General features: G+C 44.2%; 1 protein-coding gene across 2 annotated transcripts; it reads left to right on the top strand.

Moving 5' to 3' along the window:
* Positions 1-1055: 1055 nt before the first annotated feature.
* LOC119014570 (trafficking regulator of GLUT4 1) lies at positions 1056-14341 on the top strand. 2 transcript variants are annotated; one of them, XM_037089871.1, is made up of 6 exons: positions 1056-1158; positions 2455-2570; positions 8098-8374; positions 9344-9633; positions 10208-10340; positions 10645-14341. In XM_037089871.1, the coding sequence occupies exons 3-6, from the start codon at positions 8152-8154 to the stop codon at positions 10659-10661; spliced, it is 663 nt and encodes a 220-aa protein (XP_036945766.1). In that variant the 5' UTR covers positions 1056-1158; positions 2455-2570; positions 8098-8151; the 3' UTR covers positions 10662-14341. The 2 variants fall into 2 exon arrangements, with proteins under 2 accessions (XP_036945766.1, XP_036945765.1); XM_037089870.1 differs by lacking the exon at positions 1056-1158 and having other exon boundaries at positions 2280-2570.
* The last annotated feature ends 3420 nt before the right edge of the window (positions 14342-17761 follow it).

The following is a 17761-nucleotide window of genomic DNA, read 5'->3' as shown; positions in this document are numbered from 1 at the left end:
ATCAGCATGACGGGATGAGATGACGAGTGGATTTGGTCTTTTTTTAATTATAGTATTTTTGTACTTTTACCTTGATTATAATAATGGTTGGGAGGTTTGATGCATTCCAGTAAAGTTACTGAGAACCTTTTAAAAAACGTAGTATTAAAGTATCACTAATCAAATAAAGACAGAAGAAGAAGAAGAAGAAGAAGACAGGATGCAAAGAAACCTGGATTTAAAGCAACATTACGTAACTTTTAAGTCGATTCTGGAGGGAGATGTTCTGTTCGTTGAGCCGCGTCTGTGGATCGGGTTGGTTTTATCCACGAATGTGTACGAGATGTTTGTTAAACCTCAAACTAACACCATGAGTTCTGGTTCTGTGAACATAACTGGAGTGAACTCCTGTGTCGTCACTCAAGTCTTTTATTTTGAAAGTATTCACCAGAAGCACGTGTGCCTTTCACTGGTGTGTGATGCTGAGCTGAACATCACTGGTCTGGTTCTGGTTCTGGTTCTGATCTGCAGACTGGAGGATTAAATGTGTTGCTGCAGTTCCTGACTGTGACCGCTGGGGGGCAGTAAACACTCCTCCAGCACATCAACTCAGACAGCGTCACACGGACTCCTTCAAAATAAAAGCACAAATGAAGGGGATACATTTAGACTGTCGGTTTGTTCCCAAACATTCATGTCAGCAGTTATTTACCTTCATCTGCAGGTGTGTTTATGTCCTGATGCAGAGATCATGTTGTTTACTACACATTCACATATGAATGAAAGAATGAATGAATGAAGAATGTCTTTATTGAAACCTCCTGATAACATTAGTAATCAGTATGAATATATATTGATTATTGGCGGTGGGGAAGGTGTAGTTGTCCACAGTAAGTGGTGCATTGTTGGGATTGTGCTCCGTCAGCAGAAAGTCAGCAGGACCGGGACAGGAAGGAGCACAAAGCTGCCATCAGGCAACACAGACCACACAGGAAGTGGGCTCACCTATCACCAAAATAAAAGCACTGACATCTTCAACAATTTTAGTGTTCGTACGAGCAGGAAATATTTTTTGGGCTGCTCCGCCTCTTTGTCCATGTTGGATTAGGCGGGAATCAGGCGGCTTCAATGACGCCAAGATGGCGGCTGCTGGTCCCACCATGGCTTCAACCGCTGCAGGTAAACGTGTGTCTGTCTAAAAGACACAATGACTGTGTTGGTTAACATGTCCGCTGACCTCCTGTCTCACTTCAATGAGACAATTTAGATATTTAAAACTGTCTCCGTTTAATCAGCAGACCTCTGAACTGTGTTTAAGTTGTGTTTTCCTCCTTGATGTGACTGGAAGTTTGGGCTTGTTTTATGTATTTAATGTTCTAGAATACAAAAAATAGAATAAAAATGTAAGCACGTCCACCATATTGGATGTGGCAGGTCTGCACTGTGGACAAAGACAAGTAGCCTGAAAACTGTTTCTGAATAAAAAGCACTGACGTCCACCTTTAGCTGATTTTGTTGAATTCACTCATTTGTTCATGTTTTAATAATAACAGTCAGTAAGACAAAAAACATCTGCAAATCTAAATAAGACAGTGCAGCACTGAAGTGATTTACTCCGCAACAGAAAAGTACCCAGTTGTATGAGGATGCCTTTATAAACATGCTCCATATGTTATGCAGGTCAGTTGTCCACACTTAAAGTCAAAGTGAATGACAGCTGACAGGAGACGGGACCTGCAGTAACACTGGTACTTCTCTTCAACAGTAACATACATACAACTAATGATCATGTGTACGGCTGAATCAGTGTTTTAATCATTTACTGTAGAATAAATGAACTTAAATGCTCTGATGCAGCATGAAATCTGTAAAGTTACTAACAGTGAAGTAAAAAGTACATTTGCTTCCAATTTGTAGTGGAGTGGAAGTATAAAGTAGCAGAAAATGGAAATGCACAGGTAAAGTACAGGTGCTTCACAAGTGTTTTTGAGTAAATGTGCTTAGTTACATTCAATCAGTTACACAGGCAGAGGAGACTCATGTTGAGCTTTTATTTTGAAGGTTTCAACAGGCAGTGCTTTTAGCTTCAGTCAGCTTCACACTGCTGTGAGCTGGAGAGGAGCTACTGTACTACACACACACACACACACAGAGACACACACACAGACACACACACACACAGAGACACACACACACACAGAGACACACACACACACACACACAGAGACACACACACACACACAGAGACACACACACACACACTGTTAAAGCACCCCTCCCTTTCCTCTCAGCTCTTGCAGTAGAACAGAGAGCTGCAGCAGCGACGTCTCCGCATCATCACTAATCAACACAACCATAAGAAATAAATCAGACGGGTTAAAGGGACATTTCACTGTCTTTTTTTTAAAGCTCTGACCAGCTGTTTAAACCTGAATCCTGATTGATTTATTTTTTTATTATTTTTTTATTTTTCAGTGGTGTGTGTTCCTGTCACACCTCTGGACTGGACCTCCTGGACCTCCTGGACCTCCTGGACCTCCTGCAGAGACACCATGAACATCCTGCTGCAGCTTCCTGTGGACTAGGACCAGGTAAGATCTGAAAATCTGCTTTTTGGTTTCAAACATGTGCTGCTGTTTCTGCGGGAGCTCAGTGGGTGTGTCGGCTCCCTCCAGCTCAGCCTGCAGCCCATCGGCTCGCTCTCCTTTTGTCTGATGCTTCTGGTGCATATGTAGCAGAGTGTGTGTGTGTGTGTGTGTGTGTGTGTGTGTGTGAGGGAGAGAGATCTGATCTCAGACATGCTGATGCATTAGTGTGTGTTAATTATGTATTAAATATGGCTGGAGTCATGTTACTTTCAGTTTTGAAGCCTTGATGCTTTAAAAATGGGATTTCTTTCTTATTTTATTTTCCTTCACCAGCAGGAATCATTTGTTTCATGTTTTTAGTGTCGCGACTGTTTAAATGACTGTCTGTAGACCGCAGAGAGAAGCTGGTCGGTCAGCATCTCAGCTGCCTCGCAGTCGTGCCACGTCGTCGCTCCACCGGGAACTCATACATGAAAAACACTCAGGATGAGGCTGATGATCGTCTCATCCTCAGATCTCTTGTTCCGTCTGAACAACAGTAAAATAAACAACACAAATATCAGTGTATAAAAGAAATTCAAGAGAAAAGAGCAGCCAGGCTTCACACAATTCAACCAGCAAACACATGTTGTTTTCTCTGTATGTAAGATTTAAAGGATTATATATATAAAAAAAAAAAAAAGATGTTAAAGGATTCATTGTGACTATCGACAGTTTCAACACCACAGAAGAAGAAAAATCCAACGAGCTGTTAAAAGAAAAATGTAATGAAATGAGTTAAATGTGTCGAGGAACCTTAAATAAAAATATGATGAAAAATAAACTGAGGGGAAAAAATCCCATGGTAAATTAATAATTATGAACAAGTCCAACATTATTAAATAAAACATCAAAAGTAATAAATAAAAACAACAAATGATCAAAAATACAAATATCAAACAGTCACAACAATAACATAAAATAAGAGAAAACACTTTATAATATTACTCATATTGGAAACAGTTATTTTTTTTTATCAAGGTCCATAAAGTCTCCATATAAATCTGCAGATTTCACACAGTTACATTCAATTTATCTCTGTAAGAGCTTTTAAAGAATATTAAAGATATTTAACCAAATATAAGACAAACTTCTTCAGACATTACAGATTAGTGCTGTATGAAGGTGAGGAGTGTGTGTGTGGTGCTGGGCAGATTATTATCATTATTGTTATTACAGTGAGTTGAGTTAAACTACATTTGTGTGTGTGTGTGTGTGTGTTTGTGTGTGTGTGTCTGTGTGATCTTGTTGATATGAAGAACAAATGAAAGTTGATCGTCTCCTCTGATTGGCAGACACACAGCCGGTCGTCAGTTTGGAGCCGTAGCGTTGACGCCTACAGGTGGAGCTGCAGGTGGAGCTGCAGGTGGAGCTGCAGGTGGAGCTGCAGGAGAAACAGAAACCAGAGTTAAAGAGTCTCACTCAACATAATTCAAGGTTTTCTCTCCGTGTGCAAAATCGCCATGAAAACTGATCTTTGTGCAGTAACAGGTGGTCTGAGCTGCTGCAGCATCGATGCAGCATTCACACCTCCACCTCCAAACTGCCTCCTACTGCAGCAGCTCCACCTGCAGCCTGCAGCTCCACCTGCAGCCTGCAGCTCCACCTGCAGCCTGCAGCTCCACCTGCAGCCTGCAGCTCTGCCTGCAGCCTGCAGCTCCACCTGCAGCCTGCAGCTCCACCTGCAGCTCCACCTGCAGCCAACATCACATCCTCCTCCTTGATTTGACTTCAGCAGGTTGTTTTCACTGGAGTCACTTTGTTGATTGAACTGAACAGACATCCACCAAACTTGGGTGGAGGATGAGTCTGGGCCCAGAATAGAACACTTTAACTCTTGGTCCAGGTCCAGATAAAGAGACGGGTCCAGGAATTCTTCCTCACTCTCTTTACCATCGTGAGATGCATTTTTAATTTCCTCAGGAAATGATGTGTGGATGGTCAGGTGTGTTTAGGTGGCTGAAGGACTGAAGTGGACTTGGCCGAGGTCCAACTGCAGGTACTGCTGCAAGTTCTGCTGCAGGTCCAGCTGCAGGCTCCGCTGCAGGTTCTGCTGCAGGTCCAGCTGCAGGTTCTGCTGCAGGTCCAGCTGCAGGTTCTGCTGCAGGTCCAGCTGCAGGCTCCGCTGCAGGTTCTGCTGCAGGTCCAGCTGCAGGTTCTGCTGCAGGTCCAGCTGCAGGTTCTGCTGCAGGTCCAGCTGCAGGTTCTGCTGCAGGTTCTGCTGCAGGTTCTGCTGCAGGTCCAGCTGCAGGCTCCGCTGCAGGTTCTGCTGCAGCTGCTGCAGAGCTGCAAACAGCAGAGTCTAAAAGCTTTAATGGCCGACTCCTCCTGCTGATTCTCCTCCTGCTGATTCTCCTCCTGCTGATTCTCCTCCTGACTCCTGAGAGTCCGACCCGGCTCGACGCGGCCAACACTAATCCTGCTGCTTCCTGCAAACAAGACGAGAGCAGCAGCAGGTTAATTGATGCGAGCCGACGGTTCAGAGCCTCGATTAAACAATTCAACACTTCTCACCTTTTCTACAACTGTGAAGGTCACCAAGAGAAAAAAAAAAAAAAAAATTAACCAACGTCAAACTTTCTCTCAAACTGTCGACTCAAACTTCAGTTTTCTCTCATGTCAAATCCAATTCAGACTTTAGAAAATACAGGTTGAGTATTATCAGCAAAATGGAGATCTGACTGCAAATTAACTCCATTATTTCCATCTGCACTGGTTGTGATGTAATCTGATCTGATGTCGTGAGTATTGACCTCCTGGTGAAGCTGAGGGGAGTCAGTGATGATCTGCTGTTCAAATATGAGTTTGTTCAAAGTGGAAGTTAATGTGAATATTATCTGAGTAAAAGTCTCAAAATATCTGATACTGAATGGACTCAGGTGTAAACTGACACATTTACATTGTGTATGTAAAGTTTACTATGGACCGACTGATCACTGGATCTGATATTCAACATTTTCCTTGAGAAATAAAAAGATAATTAAAGATAATATAAGATAATGTGCTGCTGTGACTTGGGTGCAGAATCAGTTGTTCACCAGCATCTGTGACTGTGTGTGTTAAACACATGAACATGTTCAGCATCACGTCTGAGACTCGTGTGTGTGTGTGTGTGTGTGTGTGTGTGTGTGTGTGTGTGTGTGTGTGTGTGTGTGTGTGTGTGCAGACGTCCTCTGAACGACTCGTGTCTCTGTGACATGTTTTAAGTTTCACTGCAGCTGAAACTGAGCACAGCTGGAGGGACAGACTGCGTCTGTCAGCGAAGCGAAGCAGCGCTGCAGCGTTTGTCTCCTCTGGGAAACTGCGACTCATCCATCCAGTGTGAAGCTGCTGCAGCTCAGATCTGCTCTCAGAGCCGCTTCTCCTGCAGGCTGCTGCCTCTTATTAATCACAGGAACATTAATTCATGTAGAGACACGATGAGCGAGGATGAACAGAGACGCAGCGTCACGTGTGGATGACGTCAGAGGCTGAAATATGAAGAAGTTATTTAAAAATGAACCGAGTTGGATTCAGTCTGTGAGGAATAAACAGCCAGAGACACTGACGAGCTGATGACTTACCTTCATTCTTCTGTTGTTACAGTCAGACTCAATCAGTTCAACAGATAAAAATTATACAAATTTTCCTTTAGTTACATGTAATTTTCTATTATATTAATCAGGTTCAGTGAATCATGTTGAGTCCGTGTGAATAAATTGAATAAGTAGACGTGTGATGTATGACATGAGACTACGGTGGCCCTGAAGGTCAAAACTCAGACGACATTCCTGAAGACACAACTCCTTATTATTCCCGTGAGTTCTTTAATAATCCCTCAGCCTCTCGGTGAATCATCTGACTTATCAGCGACAGTTTAAATATCTGCAGCTGATTAACATTTTCACTGGTGGTTGTGTTGAAAGAGGCGTTCACTGACTCTAAATAAACTCCATCAGTCACCCGCGGGACTCAAATCAAATACTGACTGAGCTCACGTCCACCTACACAAACGAGCAGGAGCCAGAAACCTCAGCAGGAGGAATCAGCAGCCCACACACACACACACACACACACACACACACACACACACACAGATCTGTGGTATTTATATTTATGATCCTGGAGGAAACAAACGGTCTTCTTGTGCAGGATGGTGGATCTTCTTGTGACTTCTGGTGGTTGGTTGAGGTCTTTAGAGATGAAACAGCAGCATCTCCTGAGCAGCTGATCTGATCTGGAGCTCTGAATGTTTCCTCAGGAGCTTCATCCTCCGTCGAGTCTGAAAGTTCATGTTCATGATGTTGGAATGGTTATTTATGACCCACAGAGTAAAAACGTTTCTGAACCTTCACATTATAGGTTCAGTTTTCAGCTTCATGTCGTGACGGCGGTGCGTTCAGGGTCAGGCTGGGGTGAGGCAGTAAAACTCTCGGTTTAAGGTCCAAAAACATCACGTTTCATTAAAAAGACGTTGTGTGTCTTGTCACAAATGTCCAGTGGTTTGATGTTCTGACGTCCTGAGCGTGATTCAGAGGACATGAGCTCTGCAGACTTCCTCCTCACTGCAGTTCCATCTGAGAAATGTAATAATGTTCTTTCATTACAGCGCAGAAGTTTTAATATTCTCTCTTTAATCTCCAGACTCAGTTTTCAATAACACAGCAGGTGTTCAGACTCACAGTGTGAGTTGGAGCGATGCTGCAGGATGTTTGTGGGGTGAAAGTCGAACTGGACTCTGTGTGTCAGCTGCTGTTAATAACTTAAAGCTTCAGGTCATTTAACAAGCTGCTGTGTTTAACGAGCTGGGAGTCAGAAAGTGTTGAAGCTTTTCTACCCAACAGTTTCCTGCAGATTGTCAGTTTGCACGTAAAAGATCCTGAGCAGAAACTGAAAATTAAAATAAATATATTGTTTTTAATTTGTAGCTGATGTGGAAAAGTTGCTGCATCAGTCAAAGCAAAATGTGACAGAAGTGGATGAAACCTTCAGTCTCAGCACTCCAGGATGTGACTTTCAGTAAAACATCCAAGTTTTTATTTCACCACAGAAAACTAAAGACGTTCAGCTTTTTATTGTTCAGCTGACGGTGAGAAGAAACCAAGAAACATTCAGCTGAAACAGCTCAAACACAAACACTAAAGTCGTAAACGCAGAGCAACAATGAGAAGCCTGCTTCGTGTCCAGCTTCAGTCTGAAGCCTGTTTGCGTGTTGACGGAGGAGCTGATCTGGGATCAGATGAGGACGGATCATTCGGCTCTCGTCTGATCCATAAATAAGTTCGGTGTCTGTCTGTTCAGGTTTGATTTCCTCCGACAGTCAGCGGGCAGAAAGCTGCTCACACACTTCGACTCTCAGCAGGACTTTCTGTCTTTTTCACATCAGAGTCTTGATTCTTTCGTCGCGTCCTCTGAAAGTTCCATTTATAAACGACTGTTTTTAAATATTTAACGCCGTCTGGTTGTTCTGTTCTGCAGCCAGTTACTGATCGAACCACTCCGTGTGTTCCAGCTCGCTCCCCGCCTCCAGCTCCTCTTCATCACTCAGCTTCATCCTCACCGTCTGATGGCCAGCAGTCCCAGTGCCGCCCAGCCGTCCAGCAGCATGGAGGGGTCCCAGCAGCCAGACCAGCCAATCAGCACGCAGCACGGCGGAGCAGCCGACCGCACCGCCGTCACTTCTCAACCAGTCAGCGCAGAGCAGCAAGCCCCGCCGGACGGAACCAGACCAACAGAGGAGAGCAAAGACATGGACCACCTGACAGTGATCAGTGAAAACATGGAGACCAGTAAATACACCTGTCCTCTACCTGTGCATGAGCCTCCAGGGACACCGTCCAACACGGTGTTCACTGTTTCACTCCATTATCTCTGTTCTCCCTCTAATTCTAATCTGCAGGGAAGATTCTGCTGCCTGATGTGAACTTCTGTGTTGTTTCCTCCAGGAGACGTTCAGATACAGTAGAAGTTCTGATCCAGCTTGTTTCCTCCAGTACAGTAACAGAGTTCAGGCTCTGACATGGACTCAGAGTATCAGAGTAAAAAGTCTCCCTCTGAAGGACATTTGTGCTCAAAGCTAACTGAAGCTCACGTCACATTAATAGAATTCAAAGACTATTAAAGTTAAAGGTAGAATCAGTAGGATTTGTCCCAGCTGTTCCTGAACGCACCACAGAGACAGTTGATTGTTGAGTCTCATTCCCAGGACGTCAAATAGACACATGTTGGGTTGGTAAAGCGTCCCGAGCAGCAACAAAGAGAGAAAATCAGAAACTCTCTGCAGATACGAGACACTAACACGCCTTTTCTCCACATTCCAGCCTCCCTCTCTGTCTGTTTACGGCTTCTTACGGCTTTTACGTCTTTGTCTCGTCTCGCTGCGTCTGCCGGGCGTGATGAGCTCTGATTGGTCCACAGATACTCAGAGTGCAGATACATGAAACGTACTGAAGGAGAGTAACTAAGTATTTGTTGGTTACTTCTCACCTGTTAATACTGTTAATTCAGTTGCTACTTTAGATCAAATGGAGGCACTTTTATTGGCGTTAACTCCAAACAATCATCTTAATGTTTATTATTTCTGCTTAAAAATCTCATATGGAGCATGAAATATTATTATTGTTTTTAAATGTCCTGTTAAGTTTGTCTGAATTCCTTCTGACTGCCCGTCTGACTCACAAACAGAATTCTGTCGTCGCGCAGACAAAAGGAGGAACTGTGTTAAAATCCTTCTTCTCTGTAAACTTCCTCTCCTCCAGGTAACGGCGTCGGTCCTGTCCGGGTCGACTCGTCTCCCACAGTGTCCTCTGTGTCGCCCAAACTTCACGCCAAGCCGGGCGGTCACACTAACGGTCGGCCTGGTTTGGGCAGCCGGTCCGGCTCGGTTTGTGCGGGCTCACCCAGGCCCTCGCTCACCCGCCAGCCCAGTGCCATCACAGAAGCCACTGTGGACGGGTCCAAGCCGAGAGACTACCTGTTCCTGGCCATCCTGTCCTGCTTCTGCCCGCTGTGGCCCATCAACATCGTCGCCCTCACCTTCTCAGTGATGGTACGACTGTAGGAAACATATACAGAGACTAAATAAGATTCAAGATTCAGAAACTTTAAGGCAATAATGGAAATTTGTCATTTACGTTAAACAAGAGAACAATAAAGTTCTTTATTGAAAAGAAATCCAGTTTCCTAAAAACTGAGATTTTATTCCGATTGTCCTGAAAGAAACATCACAATGCTGATAAAGGAAATATTGACTTTAACGTGGAATCCAATCAGAATATCTCGAGTTAGCTGGAAGCTGCAAACAACAAATACATGGTGCTTTATAGCTCATTAGCTGTGATGAACCTCAGAGTCGTATAGACGCAGTAAATGTCTTCAATAACCTCCATGACGCCAGTTCTACATTAGCAACAAAGCTAACTAGCTTGCCAACCTCAGAGAACTATTCTAGCTGGCTAGAGCTAGCAGGTCCTCCACTGGCAAGTATGTTAGCCTTTAGCATGCCAGCTAGCCCAGTGGGTTATTGTTATTACCAAACCAAGACATTCTGCCACTTCCTGTTGTGACCAGGACTGTTTAGATCAACAGAGTTTGAGGTTGAAACATCTCTTCACTGTTTTCAGTCCCGAAACAGTCTGCAGCAGGGCAACGTCGACGGAGCTCGTCGTTTGGGCCGCAACGCCATGGTCCTGTCTGTCGTGTCCATCCTGGGAGGGATCGCCATCATCGCCGCCGCCATCGCCCTCAACTGGGGACGTAAGTCTCATCCCTCAGCCTGATAGGTCTGGTTTGTTTGTCTGGATCTTCAAGACAATTAAAAACAATTCTGCAGGTTCATCAACACGATGCTGATGAAACTCAGATATCACATGATACCAGCGGTGTTATTCTATTGGCTGACAAACAGAAAACATTTTTAAAATGATTCATTCACGATCAGAATGACGTTTGAAGGAGGAGAGAGATTTCCATTGGCACGCTCTGTAGATGTGTTCATTAAACATAAATATCATCAGTATGATCTTTAAATATCTGTAAGTTCTGTCTCGTGTGTCTGCAGTGATTTTAAAGTCCTGATGAAGATGAAAACAATCGGCTGGAATGGTGAGACTGACTTCATGACGACATCTGACCGACACGACACCGTCCCCTCTGATTTCCTGAAGCACTATCGTTCTCAAGCGCCTGCACCAGATGAAAAACAAACCCGTTCCTGTACTTCGCTGTTGTTTCTTGCTGCACGACGAGCATGATCCGCCTGACGCTCTACCTCCGACAACCCTCCCGACACGACGCAACGAAGAGGAGCAAAGGAAGGGTGACGACACGCTCTTTGATTCTGTGGTAGCAGCTCATCTCCTCCTCAGACCACTTTCTCTCATTGATGACCGAGTGTGTCTGTTGTCATGGTACCACATCCGTCTCCATGGAGACGGGATTACTCTGATCTCCACACGAGGGGTTCGGTAACGGTGCAAACTTTTGGGACATGGTTTTCACTTTTAATGCCAAAAAATGGAGACAGGGAGATTCTGCTGCTGCTGCGACGGTTCGACATGAAGTGAAGGCACAAAGAGACACACAAACACACACACACACACACACACACACACACACACACACACACACTGCTGCTGCATGGTCGTCAAAAAGAGCCTTTTCTTCTCCAGCTGCTGCTCCACATCTGGGACTCAATCGAGGTTTCTGATCTTTCTGAACAAGTGTTTTACTATCAGTATTTTAATAAACAGTGAACAATGATCCACCACAGACCTTCATGTTAGCTCAGAGTTAAAGGATAGAAACTCAAACAACGTTAGTCCGTCTCTCAGTACTGTCTCACTTCCTGTCTGTGGCTCTCTGCTCCGGGCCCGTTGGTTCCTACTGAAGACGACTTCACATATTTATCGTTTCCCACTTCAGTCTCCATGAGTGTGTGACGAGAGAGAAAGCTGAGTTGCCTCTGATTCAGACGTAATGAAGTGTTGTGTCTGAACACAGGAGGTGCAGCGTTTCATTTAATGGACATGAAGTCGGTTTGTTTCCACTCTGATCTGCAGAGCTGCTGAGTGATCGCGGTCACAAACCCACAGTGACGATCCAACGTCACATCGATCCTCAGATCCTTCTGTTCTCCCCGTCAGTCTCTGTGCCCTGAACAACACAGACGTTATTATTTAATAAGTCTTCAGTATTTTACTTTAGTCTTTAAAATACATGAAGACTTTTCAATACCATCGTTTTAAGAAACACTACGAAGTACGCTGTGTTCCCGCTACGTACTGATGATATGTACAGTAATTGTTACAGTAATTATCTTAATGAGTTACTGTGATAGAAGATGAACCTTCTTTAGCACTTTGAGCTAACAGGAAATAAAACAATACTTCATGTGATGACGGCGTCTTTCAAACATAGATTAAAGTTCAGGTTGCTGTTCGATCAAACTGTAAATGTGACAAAGTGAACTCAGTAAGTAAAGTAGAATAATGATTTTGTTAAACTGTTTGTTACAAAAGGTAAATGATTTAATATGTTTAACTCTACGTACTTTTCAGATTAAAATTATAAATATAAAATGTAATCGACAACTGAAATAAGATGTTTTTTATCTCTTAAGATCAGATCATAACAAGAACCTCACAAACTACCAGACAGAATATTAAGTCATTAGAACACATTAATATTCATAAATCATAATCGAATAATATTCTGCATGATGAGAACTTAGAAAAGAATATTTTTCTACTTTGATTTATACGTTTAATTTAAAGGAGATTTATTGTGAGTCCTTCAGTGTTTTCATGTTTCTGCATGTGAAAGATCTTGAACACGTCCGCACCAACAGAAGCTCCTCTGTCCCACACAAAACACTGCCCCTGAACGCCTCGTCAGCAGCTCCGCCTTTAATTCTGCAACTTTGTGACATCACACTACGTCACCACGGCACACATTTGCATGATTTATGAATTAGCATGTAGGAAGTGATTTAGCACAGCGGCTCAGGCGTGTGTGAGCTGACCAATCAGAGCAGACTGTGTGTTCAGGAGGCGGGGCCTTAAAGAGACAGGAGCTGAAACAGTTTGAGACAGTAAAGCATGAAAACATATTCCAGTAATAACCCAAAATAAATGACGAGCCTGTAAATGAGCAGAAACAATCTGAGTGCTCCTCTGTTTCCTCTGTGCAGTGCATTATGGGAATTTAAAGCGCCTCAAGAGCACTCTTATAAATCCCACAGTTTGTTATGTTATACACCTTTTGTATGTTTAATTTTGCCACTTTTCCAGAGTGACAACTCTGAACACTGACAGCTTCTATCCAGCCGGCGTTAATATGAAGGTCTGTGACGAGCGTCTGCAGCTCTGAGGACGATTACAACGTTTTTAACTCAGCAAACCTGCAGTCTGGATCGTCGTTCTGCTGAGGGAACATCCAGGGACACGATGTTCTGTTCACCGTCTTTATATACAAACTGACTGGAACCAGCTGGTTCTGACCGGCTGGGCGTTGGACGCAGCTTTGGCTCTGATGTGTCACAGTTTGTGGTGTACTGGCTGATGAACAGCTTGATTTTTACACAGAAATCCTCCGCCAACAGCAGAGTGTGTTCCAACCTGCACAGGATGCTTCTCTGTTTGAATGTTTGACTGACAGACGCTCTGAGGACAGAACGCCGGCCCACCGGCCACTATAACCCGTGCATGTTTACAGTATTTATCACAGAAGACTGTAGCCTCATTTAACTGTTTGTACATAAATGTTATGAAGTTCCAACATGTGAAGTGAAGACGCCACGTTGTCATGGAGATGTGACTGACCCACAGTCAACCTGCTGCCAAAAATGCACATGAAGAAGAAACTCGGCATAAAAGGTTGGAGAGCAATGACACGTGTGAGATGGCGTGGAGGTGAGGTGAGATCAGGTGAGGTGAGGTGAGATCAGGTGAGGTGAGGGGAGGTCAGGTGAGGTCAGGTGAGGTCAGGCTCAGAGGTGGGGGAGGACGGAGGGTCCTGTGAGGTCGCCTCCGCCCTGCTCACACCTCCACTCCACCCACTCCTGTACTGTATGTAGCATGCCTGTTTACTAATCACATTATGCAAACAGTGGTCCAGCTGGATGTCAGTACGAATGCTCGCTTCAGTGGTTCTGCTCCAGTCGTGGACTCGCACACCGTCTCTGTACAGAACTTGCTTGCGCTACCTCTCAGAGCCGCTACAGTGTTCATGGACGCGCTTCACATCGCTCCACTCCGACGAGTTCAACTGACTGTTAAATCTCTCCTGCTGTCGTTTTGTGTTTCACTCTGCTGTGTTACTTTGGAGATTTTCACTGCTGACATCATGTTTATGATATTAATGTTCAGGATATTAATTGTGAACAGAAAACTGCCCTAACAGACACAAAGAAACGATCCGTTCTGAGGAAGACTGTTAGACGGCTGTGAGTTCATGTTGTTCTGTAAAAATGGTTTCATACGAAGTCCTGAGAGGCAAAACGTTCTGGTGATCCGTGATTTAATTCTGTCCTGACACAAGAACAGCTGAAGAATGTCGGGATAATCCAAGTTTCTTCATTTATCACCCAGTTGCCTCTCAGGACTTCTGTAGAACTTCAGGATCTCACGTTCCCTCAGTCGACTCACTTCCTGTCACTCTTATTTTCATGCTAACACACGTGGCGAGCTAATTAAACGTTATGGGCGTTGACCCCACGTTGGGCGGCCCAGGTCTGGTTAAATCCTTCAGCTGTCATAGTTTTCGTATGAAGTTTAAGCTAACAGTCCAACGAGGGAGAAAATAAGATGTTAAATACAAAATTCACGTCCGTACGAGGACATCATGTCACAATAAGAGTCAAACAGCTTCAACAGCCACATCACAGCTGAGAGTGAACAGAAACCAAGAGGCCTCGCAGGCTAGCGTTAGCTAACACACGGGATGCTAGCTGGAAGTTGACAGGCTACTTGGTAAATATACGTTCTGATGGGCTCAGTACTGCAGCCGGGGTTACAGTTCGTATTTTAAAGTATATCAGCAAACTTTGCTGTTATTCTCTTGGCTAACACAGAGAGGAGAAACTATTCTGTTGTACCGAACAGATAATCAACTGAAAATGATTAAAGTTTTACACCAAAGATAGAAAAAACTATGGATAACTTCAAGTGTGAGGCTGTTAGCAGACGTTAGCTCTGTGAGGAAACAGGCAGCGCAAAATCAATCACACAGTGTTAAGATAGCGAGCTAACGTTAGCTTGTCTCTCTGTGAGGAAATGGAGGCGTCGCAACATCAGTTCTACAATGTTTTAGCTGCCTAGCTGACATTAGCCTGCAATAGACTGAACCTGCCGTTCAGTCGCTCTATTGTGAATTCATATTTTCTTTATGATATAAAATTTAATAATATTACATTGTACAAAGGACATTTTATGGCCCGTATCAGCCGACGCTGGAAAAGAAAAAAAAGAAAAAAAAAAGAGGAAATAAAAGACTGATTTGTGAGCAGTTAAATGTGAGAATGCTTCGTCAGGCTCATAATTAATATTTAGATTGACATGGTGTAGACGATGTTAATAGTAAAGAAAAGGATCGTTGCAGTTGATAGAGTCCATGAAGGCTCAGGCTCTTCATGTGAGTAAATATATTACAGAACGTTGGATTTGCTGCAGATTTCTCTGACGTCTCATTTCACTCTGAGTTTAGCGACTGAGCTGTGGAGCTGCTGTGATGTCATGGCTCAGTGATGTCATGGCTCAGTGATGTCATGGCGCAGTGATGTCATGGCTGAAGGAAACACGCCTCTGTTGTTTTTTGTTGTGTTGTTTTGTGTTGTGTTGATTTTTTTCCCTCCCGTTTGTCATTTCATTTCTTTTGTAAACACTCTTTTGACACCTGATCTTTGTATTTTTATATTTCTATCTCGGGGGCGGGCGGGGGGGGGGGGGGGGCGGGGGGGCGTTAGCATGAGTGGACCGACTTCATTATGTCATTCTCTAATTAGATCTTGCTGTTGCTATCTCCTGACACCGGACTCTTTTTGTGCCTGTGCATGCCTTAAATTGACTGCTGTATGAAGCATCCAGAATGAGTGTGGATGTTCACATGTATCAGAGACACTGTTGATCTGACTACTGATGTTGAGTATCTGCTCATGTCTGAAGGGAATAAATCCCAGTTCAATACCACCTGAGTCTGCGTCAGTCAGTTACACATGCTGGACCAGTATATGTTGTGTTTCTGTGCTGGTTTTGATCTATCCTGTTTTTTTCCAGCAGGGACCTTTTGTTCTCCAACATAAATCATCATTAATGTCCCACAGTTTAATCCTGAAGCTCTTCATGTGCTAACAACAGTTAGCGGTTGCTAACGAGTGTCTGAATGAGACTACAGAGGTTGTCGGGGACATTAAACGTCCTCACAGCAACACGGAGACTCATCTACTCACTAGTCCGTCTTTACAGGCCACTTTAGTTCCACACTGTTCTGACTCTGACTTTACAACTTGGACACTGATCAGTTTATAGAAAACCTGGATAGTAATTGTGCAGTAAGACTCTTAGTGGTGGAGACGTTTCAGTCATGTGACCGTGATGTCGTCTGTTTGTAGCCCAACATTAGCTTCTTACTGCTACACAGTTAATGTAGCTTCACACATCACAGAGTGGAGTTCATCTGTGGAGATTATCTGGATCAACAGAACCTGGACGGATCAGAACCCAGTTCAATGATCCCACAGAGGAACCAGAGAGATGCTAACTGCAGTTAGCTTCAAACATACATCACACCGCTGTATTCTGCCTTCATGGAGGTTTCAGACTGATTCAGTTTGTTATATTTGTTTCATCAGGAGCATTTTGCATATTATTGTTTGGGGCCTTAGATATGTTCCTGTTCTCCTGACAGTCGGTTCTGTCCTGTATGTTTGAGGACGTGTTGAAATATTAAATCCATCTATATTTAGGAGCTTTCTGTCAGCGTTCAAAGTAACACACAGCTGAAATTTGCAGTCTTTTAACGATTAATTCAGGACTCTGATGAGGAAGATCTGACTCGTGGTTTCGTTTAAATAATGCAAAAACCCTCCAGCCGATCAGAACCGAGTTTTCTCTGAGCCAAAAGTACATCGTGTTATTTTGATCTTAGAACAAAAATCTGCATTTTGTGACACAGTCAAAACTAAACTGCCAAACATCTTGCAGCTCCTCATGAAACCAACACAGTGAACACGTTGGAGGCTTCCTGTGTCTGAGACAACACGCGACACTACATGAATTATTTACACTCAACAAAAATGTAGAAATTAAAGTCTGTGACATAAGAATCAGAAAAATGAGCACAAGATGGATTTCACCTGCGTCAGCGACACAGAGGAAGCACCTGAAATGATTTCACTCAGCAGGAAATGCTTTTATTTTCTTAAATCTTGCTCCATGTGTGTTCACACGCTTTTATTTTGTGGTGTGATGAAATTAAGGACAGATAAAAAAGGAGCGGCAGATGGAACGAAGGCGTGGGCTTTTCTTCATTTTCTTCTTCTTTTATTACTCCCTGTTTCTAGGACGAGAGCCTGTGTTGTCACGGCAACCGTCGGCAAGGGAGTGAGAGGCAGCCGGGGATGCTGGGACGGAGAGAGAGCGAGGGCTGAGTCCTCCATCTCTCTCTCCCTGCGCTTCATTTGAATTTTAGATTCTTATAAATTATTAAGAGAGTCGACCGCCGAGCTACAAGACGAGAGATCAAGAGATGGAGGAGGGAGGAGAGGAGGAGAGGAGAGAGGAGAGGAGGAGAGAGGAGAGGAGGAGAGAGGAGAGGAGAGAGGAGAGGAGGAGAGAGGAGAGGAGAGGAGGAGAGAGGAGAGGAGGAGAGAGGAGAGGAGAGGAGAGGAGAGGAGAGGAGAGGAGAGGAGGTGGAGAAGGGAGGAGAGAGAAGAATCAGGATGAAAAAGTGCGAGAGGTGGAGGCTGAAGTGAGACGGATGGAGGTGTCTCTGGGTGTGGTGACTGCAGGGAAAACTAAAAGTGGTGAAGGAACAAGACAGAGAGAAGAGACACAGTAAACATAGATGGAGGGTGGAGGCAGTGTGTCATAATGCAGCTGAGTGTGTTGAGATGTAGCGGCAGGGGAGGAGGAGGAGGAGGTGGTGGAGGAGGTGGAGGAGGAGGAGGAGGTGGAGGAGGA

This window comes from Acanthopagrus latus, chromosome 23 (assembly GCF_904848185.1).
Source record: "Acanthopagrus latus isolate v.2019 chromosome 23, fAcaLat1.1, whole genome shotgun sequence".
NCBI lineage: Eukaryota > Metazoa > Chordata > Actinopteri > Spariformes > Sparidae > Acanthopagrus > Acanthopagrus latus.
The sequence above is the reverse complement of the archived record's forward strand: the minus strand, read 5'-3'. Positions and strand labels throughout refer to the sequence as shown.

Bases quoted from the DNA above. Each gene is read 5' to 3' on its own strand.
- LOC119014570 (XM_037089871.1), top strand. From the start codon at position 8,152: ATGGCCAGCAGTCCCAGTGCCGCCCAGCCGTCCAGCAGCATGGAGGGG. The intron at 8,375-9,343 runs GTAAATACACCT...CCTCTCCTCCAG, and splicing joins CAGTGAAAACATGGAGACCA to GTAACGGCGTCGGTCCTGTC. The intron at 9,634-10,207 runs GTACGACTGTAG...CACTGTTTTCAG, and splicing joins CCCTCACCTTCTCAGTGATG to TCCCGAAACAGTCTGCAGCA.